Source organism: Colossoma macropomum, unplaced genomic scaffold, assembly GCF_904425465.1.
Source record: "Colossoma macropomum unplaced genomic scaffold, Colossoma_macropomum, whole genome shotgun sequence".
Lineage (NCBI taxonomy): Eukaryota > Metazoa > Chordata > Actinopteri > Characiformes > Serrasalmidae > Colossoma > Colossoma macropomum.
Genome location: NW_023494789.1, coordinates 29,100,680 through 29,118,210, shown reverse-complemented (window position 1 = coordinate 29,118,210; position 17,531 = coordinate 29,100,680). Strand labels below are relative to the sequence as shown.

At 38.8% G+C, this 17,531-nt stretch overlaps 1 protein-coding gene across 1 annotated transcript; it reads right to left on the bottom strand.

Moving 5' to 3' along the window:
* Nucleotides 1-34: 34 nt before the first annotated feature.
* On the bottom strand, nt 35-4,262 carry gpr84 (G protein-coupled receptor 84). Its single transcript, XM_036570782.1, has 2 exons — nt 4,150-4,262; nt 35-1,664 (listed from the first exon to the last, which is right to left on the bottom strand). Exon 2 carries the CDS (start codon nt 1,661-1,663, stop codon nt 431-433), a length of 1,233 nt encoding a protein of 410 aa, XP_036426675.1. The 5' UTR covers nt 1,664; nt 4,150-4,262; the 3' UTR covers nt 35-430.
* Between the last annotated feature and the right edge of the window lie 13,269 nt (nt 4,263-17,531).

Genomic DNA, 17,531 nt, shown 5'->3' with positions numbered 1-17,531 from the left:
TTAATATAAACGCAAGACTGCTCAATGTTGCTCAGTGTTGCCAATAATAATTCACCTGTTAGCTTGGATTTTCTGTTTTTTTTTTTAATGTGCATGCAAACACACACAAGTGCTGTTGGATTTGCATCTAGAATGTGGCTGCAGAGGTTTGTGGTTGGAGAAAATATATCTGTTTGTCCACAAGACCGTAGGAAAAAAAAATAACATTAACCTTCTTAAATTAGATTCATTCTGGTACAGTTGAACAGGAAATGTGCTGGACACCTAAGAGTCTTTGTTCTAGCTTGCTGTGCTATACTTGCTCAGTGACTTTACTAGCATAAGCTTCAGTTGCCTGTTTGTAGTTCTGCTCTGTGGACCACTGCGTGTTCAGCCAGCATTAGCTCAGTGTGGTTCTCTGAAGACTGAAGCAGCTTTAATTAGGTCTGTTTCAACGTTTGCTCCATAAGCGTGCTAGTGGCCAAAAAGCTTTGGAGAGCAGGTCTTGATAGGCCTGGTTAAACTGGCGGTTCATGGCTGCATACAGCAGTGGGTTGATACAGCTGTTAAGCCATGTGAGGTTAGCGCAGAACATGTGGGCCACCTGCGGTGCTCGGTTCTTCTTGTCTGCGATGTTCAGCAGAAGAAAGGGTGCAAAGCAGCCTACAAAGCATAAGAAGACAGTGAAGCACATGCGAGTTACACGTTTAAACTCGTTGTCCTCTCCTGAGGTGGACGGTGGCGTTGTAGCTTGCGTTGGAGCTGGCGCAGGGTCTTTATGTGATTGCTTTACCCCATTTGAAACTTTTGCTTCTTGACATATGTTTAGCTGTGTGTCAGAGGTGTTGGTGGGGGCTGTTCCAGAGAGTTCTGTCACACTGCTCTTACTAAGGTCCAGCACTTGGTCACTTATCTCACAGCTGTGAGTTGCTGTGGTCCCGACGCCGATCCCGCTGTCATCCCCATCCGTCCCTTCAGCCTCGGCCCGCTTGCGCCTTGAAGAGCGTCGGCTGGGCCTGTACTTGATCAGTGCCTTGGCTGCCATGCGCACCTTGCGGTAGATCAGAAAATAGAAAAGTCCCACGAAGCCTAGCCCGAGGAAGAAGTAGAGGAACAGCAGAACGGTGGTGTAAGGCCGCCCCCTGGTGCGGTGGAAGCTGCAGGTGCAGACCTGTGGTGTGAATACGTACACAGGCCAAAGAGGGCCAAAGCTGGCCAGGCCTAGTGCCCAGGAGCTGACGAGGAGCACAGCTATGCCACGGTGAGACAGCAGCAAACGAGCCACACGGGATGTCCGGTGCGCGACAACCAAGTATCGACTTGCTGCGATGAGACATAACGTGATAATGGACACACTATTGGAGAGGAAGAGGAGGAGCCCAAACATCTGACACCAAGTGGCTCCACCCCTCCAGCGTAGGTGCAGGTAGGAGTCCACACTGACCGGCTGTAGGATGGTGCAGTACAGGAGGTCAGCCAAAGCCAGGTTCACAATGAGGACATTGAATCGTGTTCGTAGACGGGTGTCAGTGGCAAAGGCTAGTATGGTTAGAAGATTGCCCAGTGTTCCAACTATAGTCACGATGGATCCCCACAGAACACCGAAATAACGGTAGCCTTCCACCGAGGGAGAGGCGCAGGAAAACGTGTCGTTGCCATAGAGATCTGTGTTATTCAGCAACATCCTGGTGGAATACAAGACAACATAAAGATTCCCATTAGAGAAGTCAACGATAATATTTAATATCAGATAAAATGATAATTAGTTTAACCCAATTTGTAGTTAATAAGATACACGTTGGGTGTCCAAAGTTTCCTTCCTTACTCTTTTCACTGGAGCTATGAGGCAGCTCACACGGAACAGACACAGTTTGGGGTAAATATGTGGGGATTTAGGCATGCAGTTTGCACAATGCTAACTAGGGGCTATAAGCTTCAGTTACTTGTTACAGCTACAGTTGAAGACAAAAGTTTGGGCACCCCAGGTCAAACTCCATGTTTTGTTGCTTTTCTAAGTGAAAATAAGTCAACACGTCTTCCACAGTGAACACGCTTCTGCACACCTTAATGCACAGTTACTGTTTGTTTGCTGAAATTAAAATATTGGGGGAAAACATGCTATTACTGCTACACTGTTAGAAATAAAGGAACTGTGCAGGTACATTTTTCATTCATCAAGGTACAAACAATGTAAATGTAAAAGGCACAACAGTGGTTTTAAGGTCCAACTGTGTACCTTAAATGAGTTTTTTCCCAGGTGAAAAGTACATATTTGTACCTTTTCATAACCTTTTAAAACTGACCAATAAAATAAAAAGGCCGGAGATGAGACAGAGCTTGTGGACTTAGAAAATACAAATTCAATGAATTATAGCACAGTTATGTTCCCTGACCAAAGATACTGGGATGTACCCTTGAGGGTACCACCCCAGTGACAGCTTCATACCTTTATTTCTGAGTGTACTACTACTACCACTACTACTACTACTACTAAGAATAATAATAATAATAATAATAATGAACATTATTTATATAGCACCTTTCATGCAGCTCGAAGTGCTTTACAGTGTGAACTAAAAAAAACAAAGAAAAGAAACGTGGCATAAAATGTGCAAAAATGATGGCAAATATTATGGGTTTTTTTTCTCTATGATAAACTCAGCGAATAAATATGTAAATGTGCACAAAAATTTGGCAGAAATATGGCAGAAAAAATGCCATATTTAAGTTTGTTCCCTGTACAGCATGTATTTATTTTCACTTAAAAAAATCAACCAAAAGTAATTTGATCATGGGTGTTAAAACTTTTCAAACTATGTATTCGCTTGTAGCTCTAGGGCAAAACTAAAGACCCTCAGACACTAAATATGTCTTTGCTGTTGGACTACATTCACCTTGTTCCCATCATCAACGAAGTACCACATCCTGCCCTATAAAACCCGTGTCACCCAAACCCCTGCCACCCCCAAAACATTTACACCTTCTCTCCCACAACAATTCAAACCTGTTTCTCAGTAAGAGCTCTTGTTGTGCCTGTAAGCCCTACAGTGGTGCAAAACTGATTCTAGATTAGGATAAACTGACCTTTGATCATTTTTACATTTATTGCCATTGTGTGCTTTTCAAACACATCCTTAACTACAGTTACACAGTAACTGTAATTTATTGTAAATAGTATGTTGTTTCAAAATTCTGCATGCTCAGCGCACATCCATTATATGTAATAATTAAGCAACATTTATGAATACTATGGATTGGATCCATAAACTGAAAATATGCAGAAGTTAATGAGGTGGTTTACAATATGGTAAATTGTTAGCAGGTGAAATGGAGACTATAAGTCTAATGCAAGTGTAAAATTCGCATATTTTGGTTTGACTTTGCTTCTGCATTGGCCTACTTTCTTACTTGTGCTCACGTAAAGCCTTACATGTGTATACCTATATGTATGTAGGTTTTCATGACAAGTGATGAAACTGAAAATGTTGTGGTCAAGCTAAAATTGTCCTGTGGGGAGTGGGCGGTAGGAACGCTCTCCTTTGCGCTTGTCTTGGTCACATTTTCATCTGTCTACCTAATTTTATGTGCATATATGTGTGTGTGTGTGTATGTGTGTATATCTTCACATTATAGGACAAAGTATATATAGATGGTTATTGTTATGTTACTACTAGATTCTTCTATTTAATTACATTATTATGAGTATTATTATCTTCACAATCAGTTCCATAAATCCATAGTGTGTGTGTGTGTGTGTGTATATATATATATATATATATGTGTATATATATATATATATATATGTATATGTATATATATATATATATATATATATATATATATATATATATATATATATATATATATAAATGAAGCTTAAGATCAATAACTACATAATAAATAAGCCATTTAGGTGCTTCAGCTGGAGTTGGAGCACATCTGTACAAAAGATCTTCATATTCGTATCCCCCACTTTAATAATCCCATCAGTGATTAGTGGTCCCAATGTTTGTATGCTGTAAATCTGTTAATGTCTATTACGTTAAGCAGTGTTTTGAGAGTCTACAGAGAAGTCATTAAAGGCTCACACTCACACAGATACAGAGAAACTTGTTTCAGTGAGAAATTAAAAGCAAACATGAGGCAGAACTATCGGAAAAATCTTCTTACCCTAAAGCTGATGTCTATGTCTATCCACTGGCTTTTTACCCGCTTCTCCTCTTGCTTATCACTTGTTTTCCCCTTTTGCCTTCAGAGTAATCTCCCCCTCACGCCTTCACTCTTCTCCTTCTCTTCTGCTCAGACCTGCCAACCACAGCCCCATTTCACTGCCCGTCTTAGTACATAAAATGACGAGGTGTGTGTGTGTGTGTGTTTATGCATGTGACGTGTGCGCGTGCATGATAGAGGTTGTGAGCCAACTGTGTCTCAATACTGGAAGGAACTTACACAGGCGGTATGTGTGTCCCAAATAGAACGTCTGAATTTCCCGGTATGATGAAGAAAAAAATGCATTTTGCCAGTCGCCTGCAGCCTGTTAGCACACTGTAAGAAATTCCTCCTGTTCACACAGCAGATTAGAGCACTGTCAGTAGTGAATACCCAGGTGTGATTTCATACTTTGCTATAAATCTATGAATGAAAATCAGTTGTAAATAAAAGCAGACAGGTGTATGCAAATGTTTGGGCACCGAATGATATGTACTGTTGATTTTCTAATAATAAGTTACATCCTCTTCAGAGAACACACTTCTGCATTTTAGTAAACAATTACTGTTCTTTGCTGAATTGAACATGTTTTTTTTTTTGTCTCTCTCGGTATGTCAACCTTTACAGAAAAGTCAAATCTATTTCATATGTGTGTGCAAAAACCATGTGTTTACAGGTGATCACTTTTTTCACATGTTTATTTGTTTTAATCTTTTTGTTGTTTCATTTATCAATAACTGAGACAGTGTAGATTAAAATAATCCACACTCAAAGTTTTAGAACTTTGTATCATCAGTCTTGATGCTTTCTCAGTAAAATTTGGAATCACTTACAGCTCTGTTTCATATTCTAGGCACATCTTAATTCTTTGAATTCTAGATTTTATATTGAATCTTTGAAAAAACACAAGCAGAGCTGCACTATAGTGGCTTAAACAGAAGAAAATAGTGGCTAATAGGGGCTATTCTGCATTGTCATTAACATTAAACCTTAAGAAGAGGAAACAATAACGTAAGCACTGTCAGAGCTGAAGCTTTTATTTCAGTTCCCTTCAGCTCAAACCAAGGTGCTCATGTGTTTAACTGTAACTCATATTGCCTCTGGCAGCTGAAGTGGCCAGGTTTTGTGAAATTTGTGAGGAAGCAGAGTTGTGTACATTAGAGGTGAATAGAAAATGAAATTTATTCTACTATATACTGAGGATCTGAAGATTCTATTGGTTCACGCAGTTACTTTGTATTAAAGGCCTGGCAGTAAAAGAAAAAAACTATGTGATTAAAAAACATGAATATAAGTGAAGACAATTAAGAAGAAACTTAAGTGAAGAAGAAAAAACCTAAGTATAAAAAAGCTTTAAATGAAGAAAAAGGAGGAGAAGAAAATACCTAAGTGAAGAAGTATATACTTAAGTGGACTAGAAGAACATGAATGCCTAAGTGAAGAAGAGGAGGCAGCCCAGGTGAACAGGAATAAGTAAAACAAGAAACTTAAGTTAAAAAAAAACAAGAAGAAAAAGATGAAAAAAGAAGAAACCTAAGCAAAAAAGGAGAAGAAACCAGAAAGAAGAAGAAACTCTAGGAGAGAAAACAAAAAATAAACCTAAATGTGAGTATGAATTAACCCAAAGAAGAAATGATGAAAGAAGAAACAATGAAAAAGAAACCTAACTGAAGAAAAAGAAGACTATAATGAAAACTGGGAAGAAACCCAAGTGAAGAAGAAACCTGAGTGCCAAAAAAAACAGAAAGAAAAAGAAAAAAAACAAGAAAATGAAAAAGACGAAGGAGGAGGCGGATGCAGAGAATAAGAAAAATATACCGAAAGGAAGAAGAAGGAAGAGAAGAAACCTAAGCAATAAAGAAGATGATGAAGACACCAAAATGAATATTAATTAGAAGAAGAAACCTAAGTAAACAGGAACAGGGATGTTACCTGGCTTAGGCTTCTGGGGTTACAGCCATGAATTTATATTTTATCATCTGTGGTTTCATTCAGGGGAGCATTCACCCACTCCTCAAACTCCGGTGGTATTATAAATGCAGCTACAGACTATAACAGCTCCCGACGCTTCATCCGTAAATATAAGGTTAGACAATACTTTGCACAGCAGAAGTCAACAATATCCGAAGAAGTGTAGAAGAAGAAACCTAAGTGAAAAAGAAGACATTATTGACATAATGTCAATAACGTTCGAAAACACTGCCGATTTCTCTGGGCCTGAGCTCATCTGACTGTATTGTGGTCTGATGAGTGAACTTTTAAGATTTTTTAGGTAAGTAATGGATGTCATGTTCTGAATCTTCATCAGAGAGCCAGCAAAAAATACTTTGGAGAATATTTATGATATGATATGATACGTTTGTATTATTAACTCATTCAAAGTACATTATGAATACTGATATGCATATTCAACAGATGTTTTAACAACTGACATCTACTTTCTGTCTGAGGCACAGTTAAAGCCAAGTGTCTTAACCATCAGCCTGAACCTGAAAAAAACTTATTATAAAACTTCACTTATTATAGTAACATAGTAATTACTGTGTAATTAATTAAAATAGTAAGCTATGTTAAATATCTAGTGGTTGACTTCTAAAAAAAAATCAAATTACTGTTTTATGCTTGTGTTTGATTTAAAAGCCTTTCAAATCTCCTTTCATGTTTGTGGTGACGAGAAGTGGAGAATACTCTTAAAAAGAGATTTCTAAATGTCCTAGGAGAAACGTATAATTGGTATACATAGGCAGAAATTATAGTTATGTTTATCACTGTAAACTATCTAATTTTAAATAATTTAATAATATGCATTGAAAGAACTGCTAATTATAGATGTAATTTTTTTTTTTCCATTTTCGAAAGATTGCATCCCCCCTTCATATGCCTCACAATGGTTTGGTCCAGTGCCTACCATCCCCAAACCATAGAAATACATAAAAGCCATGTTGGGTTCAGCCAGGCATGTAAAGGGATCAAAGTTCACAGTTATGAAATAGAAACAAAAGCTACCGAGAGCAAGAACAATCTAGATCAATCTAAGCCTGAAGACTATAACAAAACAAGTTTGGTGAAAATTGGTTGATTAATAAGGAAGTTATGGCCAATTTGATCATGAAAACTCATCTCAGTACACATGTATTTGTTTATAAGCAGATCTGGACCGCTCAAACATGGTGGATGTGCTAGCATACACATCAGCTAGAAAACAACAGACAATGCAGCATCCATGTGTTTACATCTATGCCCTAAACCCCCTTTGGTGCCCCCTTCAGGAATTGAAGAATTTTTTCTGTTTATTTTCCCCCTCACCAGTGAAATGAAATATTCGTCTATGGCGGTATAGAACCTTTATATTATGTTGAGGTTCTGTAAACTTGCAAAAAAGGTTCTTGACACTCACACAACCCATTTTTAAAACAAGTATTTAAAGAACAATCTGTTGAAAAGTTCTTTAAGGGACCAAAAGTGTTTTTTCAGTGGCATCGCTATAAAGAACTGTTATTTTAAAGAGTGGGGAAAACACAGAAATATTGTACAGGCTATCAAATACAAAAACACACAATGTTTTGAAGCACTACTGAAAACTGATGAAAATGACAAAGCTAAGAATCTTCAGCCTGTTAAATGTGAGTGAGTGAGTGAGTGAGTGAGTGAATGACTGAGTGAGTGAGTGAGTGAATGACTGAGTGAGTGAGTGAGTGAATGACTGAGTGAGTGAGTGAGTGAGTGAGTGAGTGAGTGAGTGAGTGAATGACTGAGTGAGTGAGTGAGTGAGTGACTGAGTGAGTGAGTGAGTGAGTGAGTGAATGACTGAGTGAGTGAGTGAGTGAATGACTGAGTGAGTGAGTGAGTGAATGACTGAGTGAGTGAGTGAGTGAGTGAGTGAATGACTGAGTGAGTGAGTGAGTGAATGAGTGAGTGAGTGAGTGAGTGAATGACTGAGTGAGTGAGTGAGTGAGTGAGTGAGTGATTGAGTGAGTGAGTGAGTGAGTGACTGAGAGAGTGAGTGAGTGAGTGAATGACTGAGTGAGTGAGTGAGTGAATGACTGAGTGAGTGAGTGAGTGAGTGAGTGAATGACTGAGTGAGTGAGTGAGTGAGTGAGTGACTGAGTGAGTGAGTGAGTGAGTGAATGACTGAGTGAGTGAGTGAGTGAATGACTGAGTGAGTGAGTGAGTGAGTGAGTGAATGACTGAGTGAGTGAGTGAGTGAATGACTGAGTGAGTGAGTGAGTGAGTGAGTGAGTGAGTGAGTGAGTGAGTGAATGACTGAGTAAGTGAGTGAGTGAATGACTGAGTGAGTGAGTGAGTGAGTGAGTGATTGAGTGAGTGAATGACTGAGTGAGTGAGTGAGTGAATGACTGAGTGAGTGAGTGAGTGAGTGAGTGAGTGAGTGAGTGAATGACTGAGTGAGTGAGTGAGTGAATGACTGAGTGAGTGAGTGAGTGAGTGAGTGAGTTAGTTAGTTAGTTGGTGAGTTAGTTAGTGAGTTAGTTAAATAGTCAGATCCATGAGATGCTTTATCTTTAAAAAGAAAACCAATAAACAGCACAAAGGCAAAGCAAGGTGCACCTTTATTGCATGATGAAATCGATGACTTAAAAGAAATGGCATAACCAAAGGACAGTTTAACTGAAACAGAAAATAATCAAGTCAGACATTCTAAAATGGAAGTATTTAACAAAAAAAGTAAAAGAAAAAATGCTTTATACTTCACAATATACATCCAACACAGATTTGACTAAACACAATAAACATTAATTTACATTAATTCATATTAACAAAACAAACCTACATGTAAACACTGCATCCATTAAAAAGGAATCCATTAGAAAAAGACAGGTGCTGTCCTGATGTCCCCAGTTCCCGCCTAGTTAAGGTAAAAGAGGGAGATATGGAGTTAATTTTGTGCCAAAATGTTTGAGAGAGGAATGTTACAGTTTGAGAGGACAGCGGTGCTCTGAGCGCACAGCTAATGAACGTGAATGCACTCGTCAGTACAAAGCTTGCAGGTACACGCCTTCGGATTTGCTCAACAAAACACTCATGGTTTCATTCAGAACTTGAAAATTCGCACAACAATGCATTTTCCTTTCAGAACTCGTACCTGCAAAACACTCTGGTTTTCACTCAAAACTGGAAACTTGCTCAGTGGTGCTCTTCACCTTCAAGACTCGTATGTGCGCACAAATCATTTCTGCTCTCAATTCCACAGCGCGCTCTCTAGTTTCACATCTGCTCGATGTAAAACATTGGAACATTTGTGTCAAAACTCCAGCCAATCAGAACTGCCGAGGGGCCATTCCTGTCATTGCACCAATCATGACAGCTTTTCTTAAGCAGCTTTATGCCAATTGGTCAGGGTACGTTCGTTGCCGTGATATTGAGTCGGCTAGTGTGCTTGCAGTCTTCTGACATCAGCTATGGTTTCTAGCTTTCTAGTATCAAATTAATATAAATGATTTAACAGTACAACTCTGTCATAAATAATAACTTATTAATCTAACTAACATTGGTAGCTAGGCCATTTAATTTGTTTCCTACCAGAGGCTCAAACACCGATATAACATTAGCTAACTTCGGATAAATAGCTTACCATTAATCAAATAAGCTGAGGACAGGGAATTTTCTTTGAATGTAGCTAACAAAGTCTAACTGTGTTCTATAGAACATGTTTAACAGTCTTACCATAGCGCCCCTCTTATTAATGCTCCTGTATATTTATCTTGTATAATGGTGTTATCAAAACAATACTGATGCTGTGTGCAGTTTTTTTTCCTGAGAAACAAAAAAAACCTCTTCTCAATGAGTACAAGCATAAGAGTAATATAGTTCATCTTATCTTGTTTACTAGACCTAAAATGTACTTCTTTTCATAATGTGGACCATTCATAATGTGTTTTCCTCTGTATGATTTTCACACATTGGTTACCGTAAAAAAAAAAAAATCATTGATTAAAACATTATCAATGTAAAGGACATTTTTTCTCAGACTCAGGTCTTTGCTACATTCTCTGGATTTCCACCAATCCATTTGAATAAGCAGTATACTCTAAAACCCTGATATTAAAACCAGTTGATTCTGAGACTTAATTTGCTGACTAACCTGTTATCTGCTTTTCAGTGCATCAATACAGTAAATATCCTGGACACTAAGTTTAGGTTATCAAAACACTGACTTTTGGCTTCAAACCAACCTACTGTTGTTGGGTGCTAAATAACAATGCAGACAATTTGCATTATGACATTTTAAAAGAACAAAGAGTGTTTTAACAATGTTGAAATGAATCCTAGTACATCCAAGTAGATGTTGCAATCTAATGTGTCAGAATCAGCAACAGCATTAATGGCCCTCTGCAGTATGACAAGTTGGTCTGGGGACAGAGGACAATGAAAGCTGGCAACAGCCGCTCCTTTCTCCATATTTGTTGGGCCCTCTGGCAGCATCTCATCTTGCTGAAGCTGAAAAGATAAATGAAAAAAAGGATAACTAAACATAAATTTCAAAGCATGTCATATTTAGAATTTTTTTTGATTACATGTCTTGTGGTTTTCCAACAACAGTGCAGAATTAAATGTACAAGTACACAGATTTTTTTAACAGAATAATGATTTGCTTCACTTTTAGGCTTAGTTTAAAGGTCACTTTTGACCAACACATTAGTATAGCTAAGAACTAGGGATAGTGTAGACTAGTCAATCAGTTGTCACATAGAGGAGCAGCAATAAAGCAGGCAGAGAGCTGAAACAAATAAATAATTTTTGCAAAACACTACTCTTGTACTTCGGTACTACAGCAATACTCCAGGGCCTGTATTGACAAAGCTATTCAGATTTGAAGTGTTGATCTAGGATCTTTTCCAGTACAGTGGAGTCAAATGCTGTGTTTGAAACAGTCCCCTAATCACTGTACCCTACATTTGAAAATCTGGATCACCATATAGAACACGATTATAGGGAGCAGAATATGAGATAGTAGTAAACGATTTCAGACACTACATCGTACGGGTTTGCTCATTATGGTGCGACAGCAGATTCCATGAAACAAACACTATAACTCTAAACACTATCATTCCATTGGTCCACTATAACCACTGAGTTCAAGCACAATTCAAGAGACTGGTATAGTTACCTGTGTTTGGGTACAATAAAGTTAAAAAGCAAGACAGTTAAATTAGCTAAATTAGCCAACGCTACCTAAGTACTAAAGGCGGTTAGCTAGTTAAATTAAACAAGTTATAGCTAGTTAGCGAGATGATTGCAATACGTTTTCAAGGCTGTATCATTGACACACCACTATCAAACAGCAATTTGGCCACATTAAAAACAACTGCTACCTGAGGTAACCCCGCCATTCTGGCAAATAAAGCAAATAAAGCAAAGCAGACTCTATTGGAATAATCCGGCCCTTGCACGTCCACTTAACCAATCATCATGCACTTTTTCAGTGTCGTAATTGGTTGGACCAACATGCTTGCCTGATTGGCTGGAGTTTTGACACAGACGTTTTACATCGAACAGATTTGAAACCTGAGAGAACTGTAGAGTTGAGAGCAGAAATGATTTGCTCGTGCATACGAATCTTGAAGGTGAAGAGCACCACTGAGCAAGTTCTCAAGTTTTGAGTGAAGCCAGAGTGTTTTGCACGTACGAGTTCTGAAAGGTAAAGGCATCGTTGTGCAGATTTTCAAGTTCTGAATGAAACCATGAGTGTTTTGTTGAGCAAATCCGAAGGCGTTTACCTGCGAGCTTTCTACTGACGAGTGCATTCAAGTTCATTAGCTACGTGCTCAGAGCACCGCTCTCCTCTCAAACCGTAACATTCCTCTCTCAAACATTATAATCTTCTCTCAAACATTTTGGCACAAAATTAACTCCGTACAGAGAAACCAGATTGACTGTCAGAGCTGTCAAGACTACATAAATCAGTTTCTACAGCCTTTACTACATCATACAGAAATACGTAGATAGAAAGAAGGGAGTAAAAAGGTAGCACTAGTGTCATTTAAACATACAGACATATAAACAAATGGGAATCATAACTAGGCGAAGGAATATGTAGGATAACAAATCATACAATATCTATAACTGATGGACCTAATTACCTATATATAGGTAAAAAAAACAGCACAAACTAAGAATATTTACCAAACTAAGAATACAATGTTCTATCATGCTCGATGGACACCAGAAATGATGCAGTGAGCTCAGCTTACGCTAATAATGCTACCTTTCAAGTCCGTGTGAATAGTCATCAAAGGGTCCTTCCGGAGGTCTCACTGTTCACTGCAGTAGTGGTGCTCCATCAGAGGAATGCGGGTAGAAAGAGAACAGTAAAGAGAAAACATGTGGTTAGGGGGACTGTTAGTGGCATTTAGAAATATAAACAGACTGTGTGAAATTTGAGGTATTACATCATGAACTTACAAGAGGCCAGTCAGTCCAGCACAGTCAGAGCACTACTGGACTTACTGGCATATGGTAATAAATGACTTCTTCTTCAGATGACATCGGTCGAAAGGGTCCTGAAAAGAATAAGATATTCAGTAAGACCACCCTCACCTGGTGAGAGGAATCCCTAAAAAAACATCCATAGAAACAGACTGCACAAATATAATGTACACAAGTTTATCTACATCCATAAAGTACGAACTAAACTCAAGCAAGCTTTTATCTCATCTTATGTCTCGAAGCACAGACAGTAAAGAACAGCGAAGACATTTATACTCTAAACCACCAACATGGAGCTAAAAGAGAAACATACAGAATGGATTTCTACTCACTTATCATGTGATTTTGTTTACAATACAGTCTAACAGTCTTTACATATTTTAAAGTACTACTAGTCTGCCATGGACAAAGTAAAGGAGAGCTGATAAACTGTCCATCAACAGATGAGCCACAGTCAATAACTGTATATCTGTAAAGAGCACCAATATGATATGTGAACTGGCCAATGAGGATGAGTATTTCATGTGGTGTTTCTGTTATTAATTTATGCTCCCTGTATTTCTTTAAGCAATTGTATTTATATTCACATAAAGGGAAAAGCCCATCTTTATCTCATCTCTTGTCCCAGCACAGCCATTAATTAGCAAAGACTTTGATAATCCATTTGCCCAAAATGCACAGAAAAGGAGCAAAGACACTGTATTCATTTCCATACAATGAGGAATGTAATTTTTTTTTGTTTTACAAATAATACATTTTTTTATTTCATATATATCTTATATATATTAGTTTATTTTATCAAATTTTTGTAACTCACATTTTTCAGCGTGTAAAGAGAAAAACATACTGTTCAATAAAAAAATTCTCATGCAGAGTGTGTTTTAATTTTGAAGTTTTCAAACTTGTAGTCTCACACTTACATCTGATATAAAATCATGCACAGTATCTGGAGAGATGCAGCAAAACCTGCAGAATGAAGGAGAGGGAGAAGGAGCAACAGACTGCACAATATCTTAAACAACTTAAACAACTTCTGTATATTAAAAAAGATTTAAAAATATAAAGAAGACTTAAACAAAACTAATCTGACCTCACATGAAGACAACTAAGATGATACATTGATACAACAGCATATTCAATAGTATTTAACACTAAATTTCCTTAAATACAACTCACACACAGTCTTCATAAAACATTCAAAATATGTAGTGCGAAATGAAAAATTAGGGTCTGACTGATATATGGCCAATAAGATTATCTGATACTGGTGATTTATTTTGGTTGCAGTATCTTCAGGGGTCGTAGTTGAGATCTCCTAATGAAAAACCAAAACCTCAAACTAAAGAATCCAATAAGAGACACTCGTTATTTAACTGTATGACAGCATTACAAGCTCAAGTGGTAAATTTGAACACAAAATAAAAACGTAAAATGTAAAACGGTGGGAGTGACGGTGAACATCAGGGGAAGGAGAAGGAAAACCCTCCTTGCCTGTGAGAGAGTAATGAAGAAAATATTTTGTAATTTTTTAACATAAACATTAGCCTGAGAATAACACGTTAAAGTACACAAACAATGTTTATTATGAATAGAGCCAATGAAAATTAAGGAAAATAAACAGAAAAAAGTGTCGCTCCACCTTCAGTGCTACAATGTTCATATGACTTAAGACTCATGTGAGACAAATGTGATAATGTAGCAATTACAATCATTTTACGCTCTGTTCAATTAAAATTATACAAGTATAACATTAAAAGTTAAAATATAAATATAAAAGCATATCTGCTGATATTATTGGTTATCAGTATTTGTAGACACCTAAAAAAAGTACTGTATATGTCACAAAATTGTCTTATCTACCTGATAAAAATGTGTGTATGTGTCTTGTCAGAGAAAGCAAAGAGAAAAGGAAAAGAGGGAAGGAGGTCAGCTGGCTCACTACACAGCTTCAAATCTCTCCAGAACTGTCTGGATATGGTGCTTCATGCAGTCCAACACAACAGAGGCCAGAAACTCAGGAGCTGCATAGACATCTTCCAGTAAAAGTCTGAGAGAGAGAGAGAGAGAGAGAGAGAGAGAGAGAGAGAGAGAGAGAGAGAGAGAGAATGAATGGAAAGTTAAAATATATGAAAATTAACTCATAATGGATTTAAAGAAATTTCTGGTGTGACTGCTGTTCATATGCATTTCACCTGGAGCAGAAAAAAAGCAGTGCTCAGCTCTTGGATTCCTCTGCCTGCTGGTGAGAGTGAAGGAAAACATCACAGCCATCAAGAGGTCAAGAAACCCTCCTGGACTCTGGAAGAGCAAGTAAGAAAACATTCTGTTTAAACAAAGTGTATAAAGCCTCTCAGAATAGGAATGTTCATCCAGGGTCACATTTTGCTTTTGAAACTTCACAAAATGTAACTATGTGGAATTAGAAAGCTGCAGACATCCTGCTAAATCTAACATTGTGGACTTGGTGTGCTGATACTATGCCAGTACTCTGAGATGCTTCATATTGTACAGGTCTCTAACAACACAAATTTAAACTTGATTCTAAGACAAGTCTCTTACTGGAAAGATCTGAGGCCACACTGACATTAGTAGCACTGGCTGTCACTCAGAATGATCTATGAAACAGAGTAAAATATGTCAACAACAGCACAGACTGTAGTAAAAAGAGTTATTAAAAAGTAAAAATCAATTTCAGCTTACAGTAAAAGCCTGGTGCAGGGTGTTCAGTTTAAAAGGAAAGTTGGTAATCCTCTTGATGGTGCAGTAGTTGCTGTGGCAACAAAACAAATTGAACCTAAGAATGTGTACACATTCAATAAATGTCTTTTAAAATCATATTTAAATAGACTAGAGCTAACAGTTAAAAGGTACAGTACTTACTACAAAGCAGTCAACTGCAGAGTCTCAGGTGGAAAAGCAGCTGTACATATTCAGCTGCCTGTACATAAAAACATGCACTGCTTAAGACTTCTGTACAAAAGCAGTTCACCTGTAGACCTTAATAGCTGATGCGTTTAGATGTACCTCAGGAGCACTCTGGCCAGCTGAGGCCTGGGCACTGAACGTGGCGGGGGTGGTGCAGCTGGAGACTGAGTAGGAGGTGTGGGCACAGCAAGAGAAGGTGGTGTAGGTGGAGCCTACAAAAAGGTGGTGTGGATGCAACCCAAGAAGGCAGTGCGGGTGGGGTCAGAGGAGGAACTGTAGGAGGAGCCAATGGAGGAGGTGTGGCTGTGGGCTGTAGAGGAAGTGTGGGTGGAGTGAGGGGAGACGATGATTAGGCCTCAGGAGAAACCTGAAGAGATGGTGCAGCTGGGGCCCCAGGAATTGGTTTGGATGGAGCCTCAAGAGCTGTTTAGTCAGTGCTGTGCTTGGGGATAACCCACCTTCAGCATCGGTCTGGACTTCTGCATCGACGGTTGTCCTCTGCGGTTAGTCTTCCTGTGAAAGTAATAAATCTCTCCCGCAGTGGCGGCCACAGCTCCAGCCGCAAGCAGCAGGGGGCGCCAGCCAAACCGAGAGGGGGCAGAGCACAACCAAAGTGGTATCTCGAGTTGTGAAAAATCAGCACTGTGAGAGATTTCAAGCAGCTTCACGCTGGGAGTGTCGGTGAAAGACTGAAGCTCCTTGTTCGATCTCACTTGTTTAGAATGCTGATCGAACCCCGCTGCGTTCCGTTTAGCACGCTCACAGAGTGGACCTTGAGTCTTTGAATGTAAACCTGTTTATTTACATTACACGATTGGTGTTGGTCACCGTGGTAATGCGAACAGAGCTACATTGTTTTTGTCTCGCACAATATCATATTTACAAATTCACAAAGATCAGAACTTTTCATCTTTGTTCATAAGTGAACTGAATAAAAGCTTTAAAATGCTACACTGACTTCCAAAAATCCCAAAGGTGCTAAAACTGGCCTCTGTACTAGCATTAGCACTTCACGTTTCAAGTTTCAAGTTTATTTGTCATTTGCACATGTCAGGAAATTCATGCATTGAAATTGTGGTGAGGCCCAGGTCATTACTCTACCGCAGGACAGCATTATATACATACTAAAAGCAGTGCAGACAAAACAAAGTAAAAATACAAAAAGAAAATATTAAAACTGAAATATGTTAAATATACACAAAATATAGAGACAGGAGAGAGCTATGTAAGAAAAACTCTCTTCTATATACAAATATACACTATATTGCCAAAAGTATTCACTCACCTATCCAAATCATTAAATTCAGGTGTTCCAATCACTTACATGGCCACAGGTGTATAAAACCAAGCACCTAGGCATGCAGACTGCTTCTACAAACATTTGTGAAAGAATGGGTCTCTCTCAGGAGCTCAGTGAATTCCAGTGTGGTACCGTGATAGGAAGCCACCTGTGTAACAAGTCCAGTTGTGAGATTTCCTCGCTAAATATTCCACAGTCAAGTGTCAGTGGTATTATAACAAAGTGGAAGCGATTGGGAACGACAGCAACTCAGCCACGAAGTGGTAGGCCACATAAAATGACAGAGTGGGGTCAGCGGATGCTGAGAGGTCGCCGACTTTCTGCAGAGTCAATCACTACAGACCTCCAAACTTCATGTGGCCTTCAGATTAGCTCAAGAACAGTGCATAGAGAGCTTCATGGAATGGGTTTCCATGGCCGAGCAGCTGCATCCAAGCCTTACATCACCAAGCGCAGTGCAAAGCGTCAAATGCAGTGGGGTAAAGCGCCACCACTGGACTCTAGAGCAGTGGAGACGTGTTCTCTGGAGTGATGAATCACTGGGTTTGGCGGTTGCCAGGAGAACGGTACTTGTCTGACTGCATTGTGCCAGGTGTAAAGTTTTGTGGAGGGGCGATTATGGTGTGAGGTTGTTTTTCAGGAGTTGGGCTCGGCCCCTTAGCTCCAGTGAAAG

Coding starts and splice junctions, on each gene's coding strand:
- gpr84 (XM_036570782.1), bottom strand. CDS start 1,663: ATGTTGCTGAATAACACAGATCTCTATGGCAACGACACGTTTTCCTGC.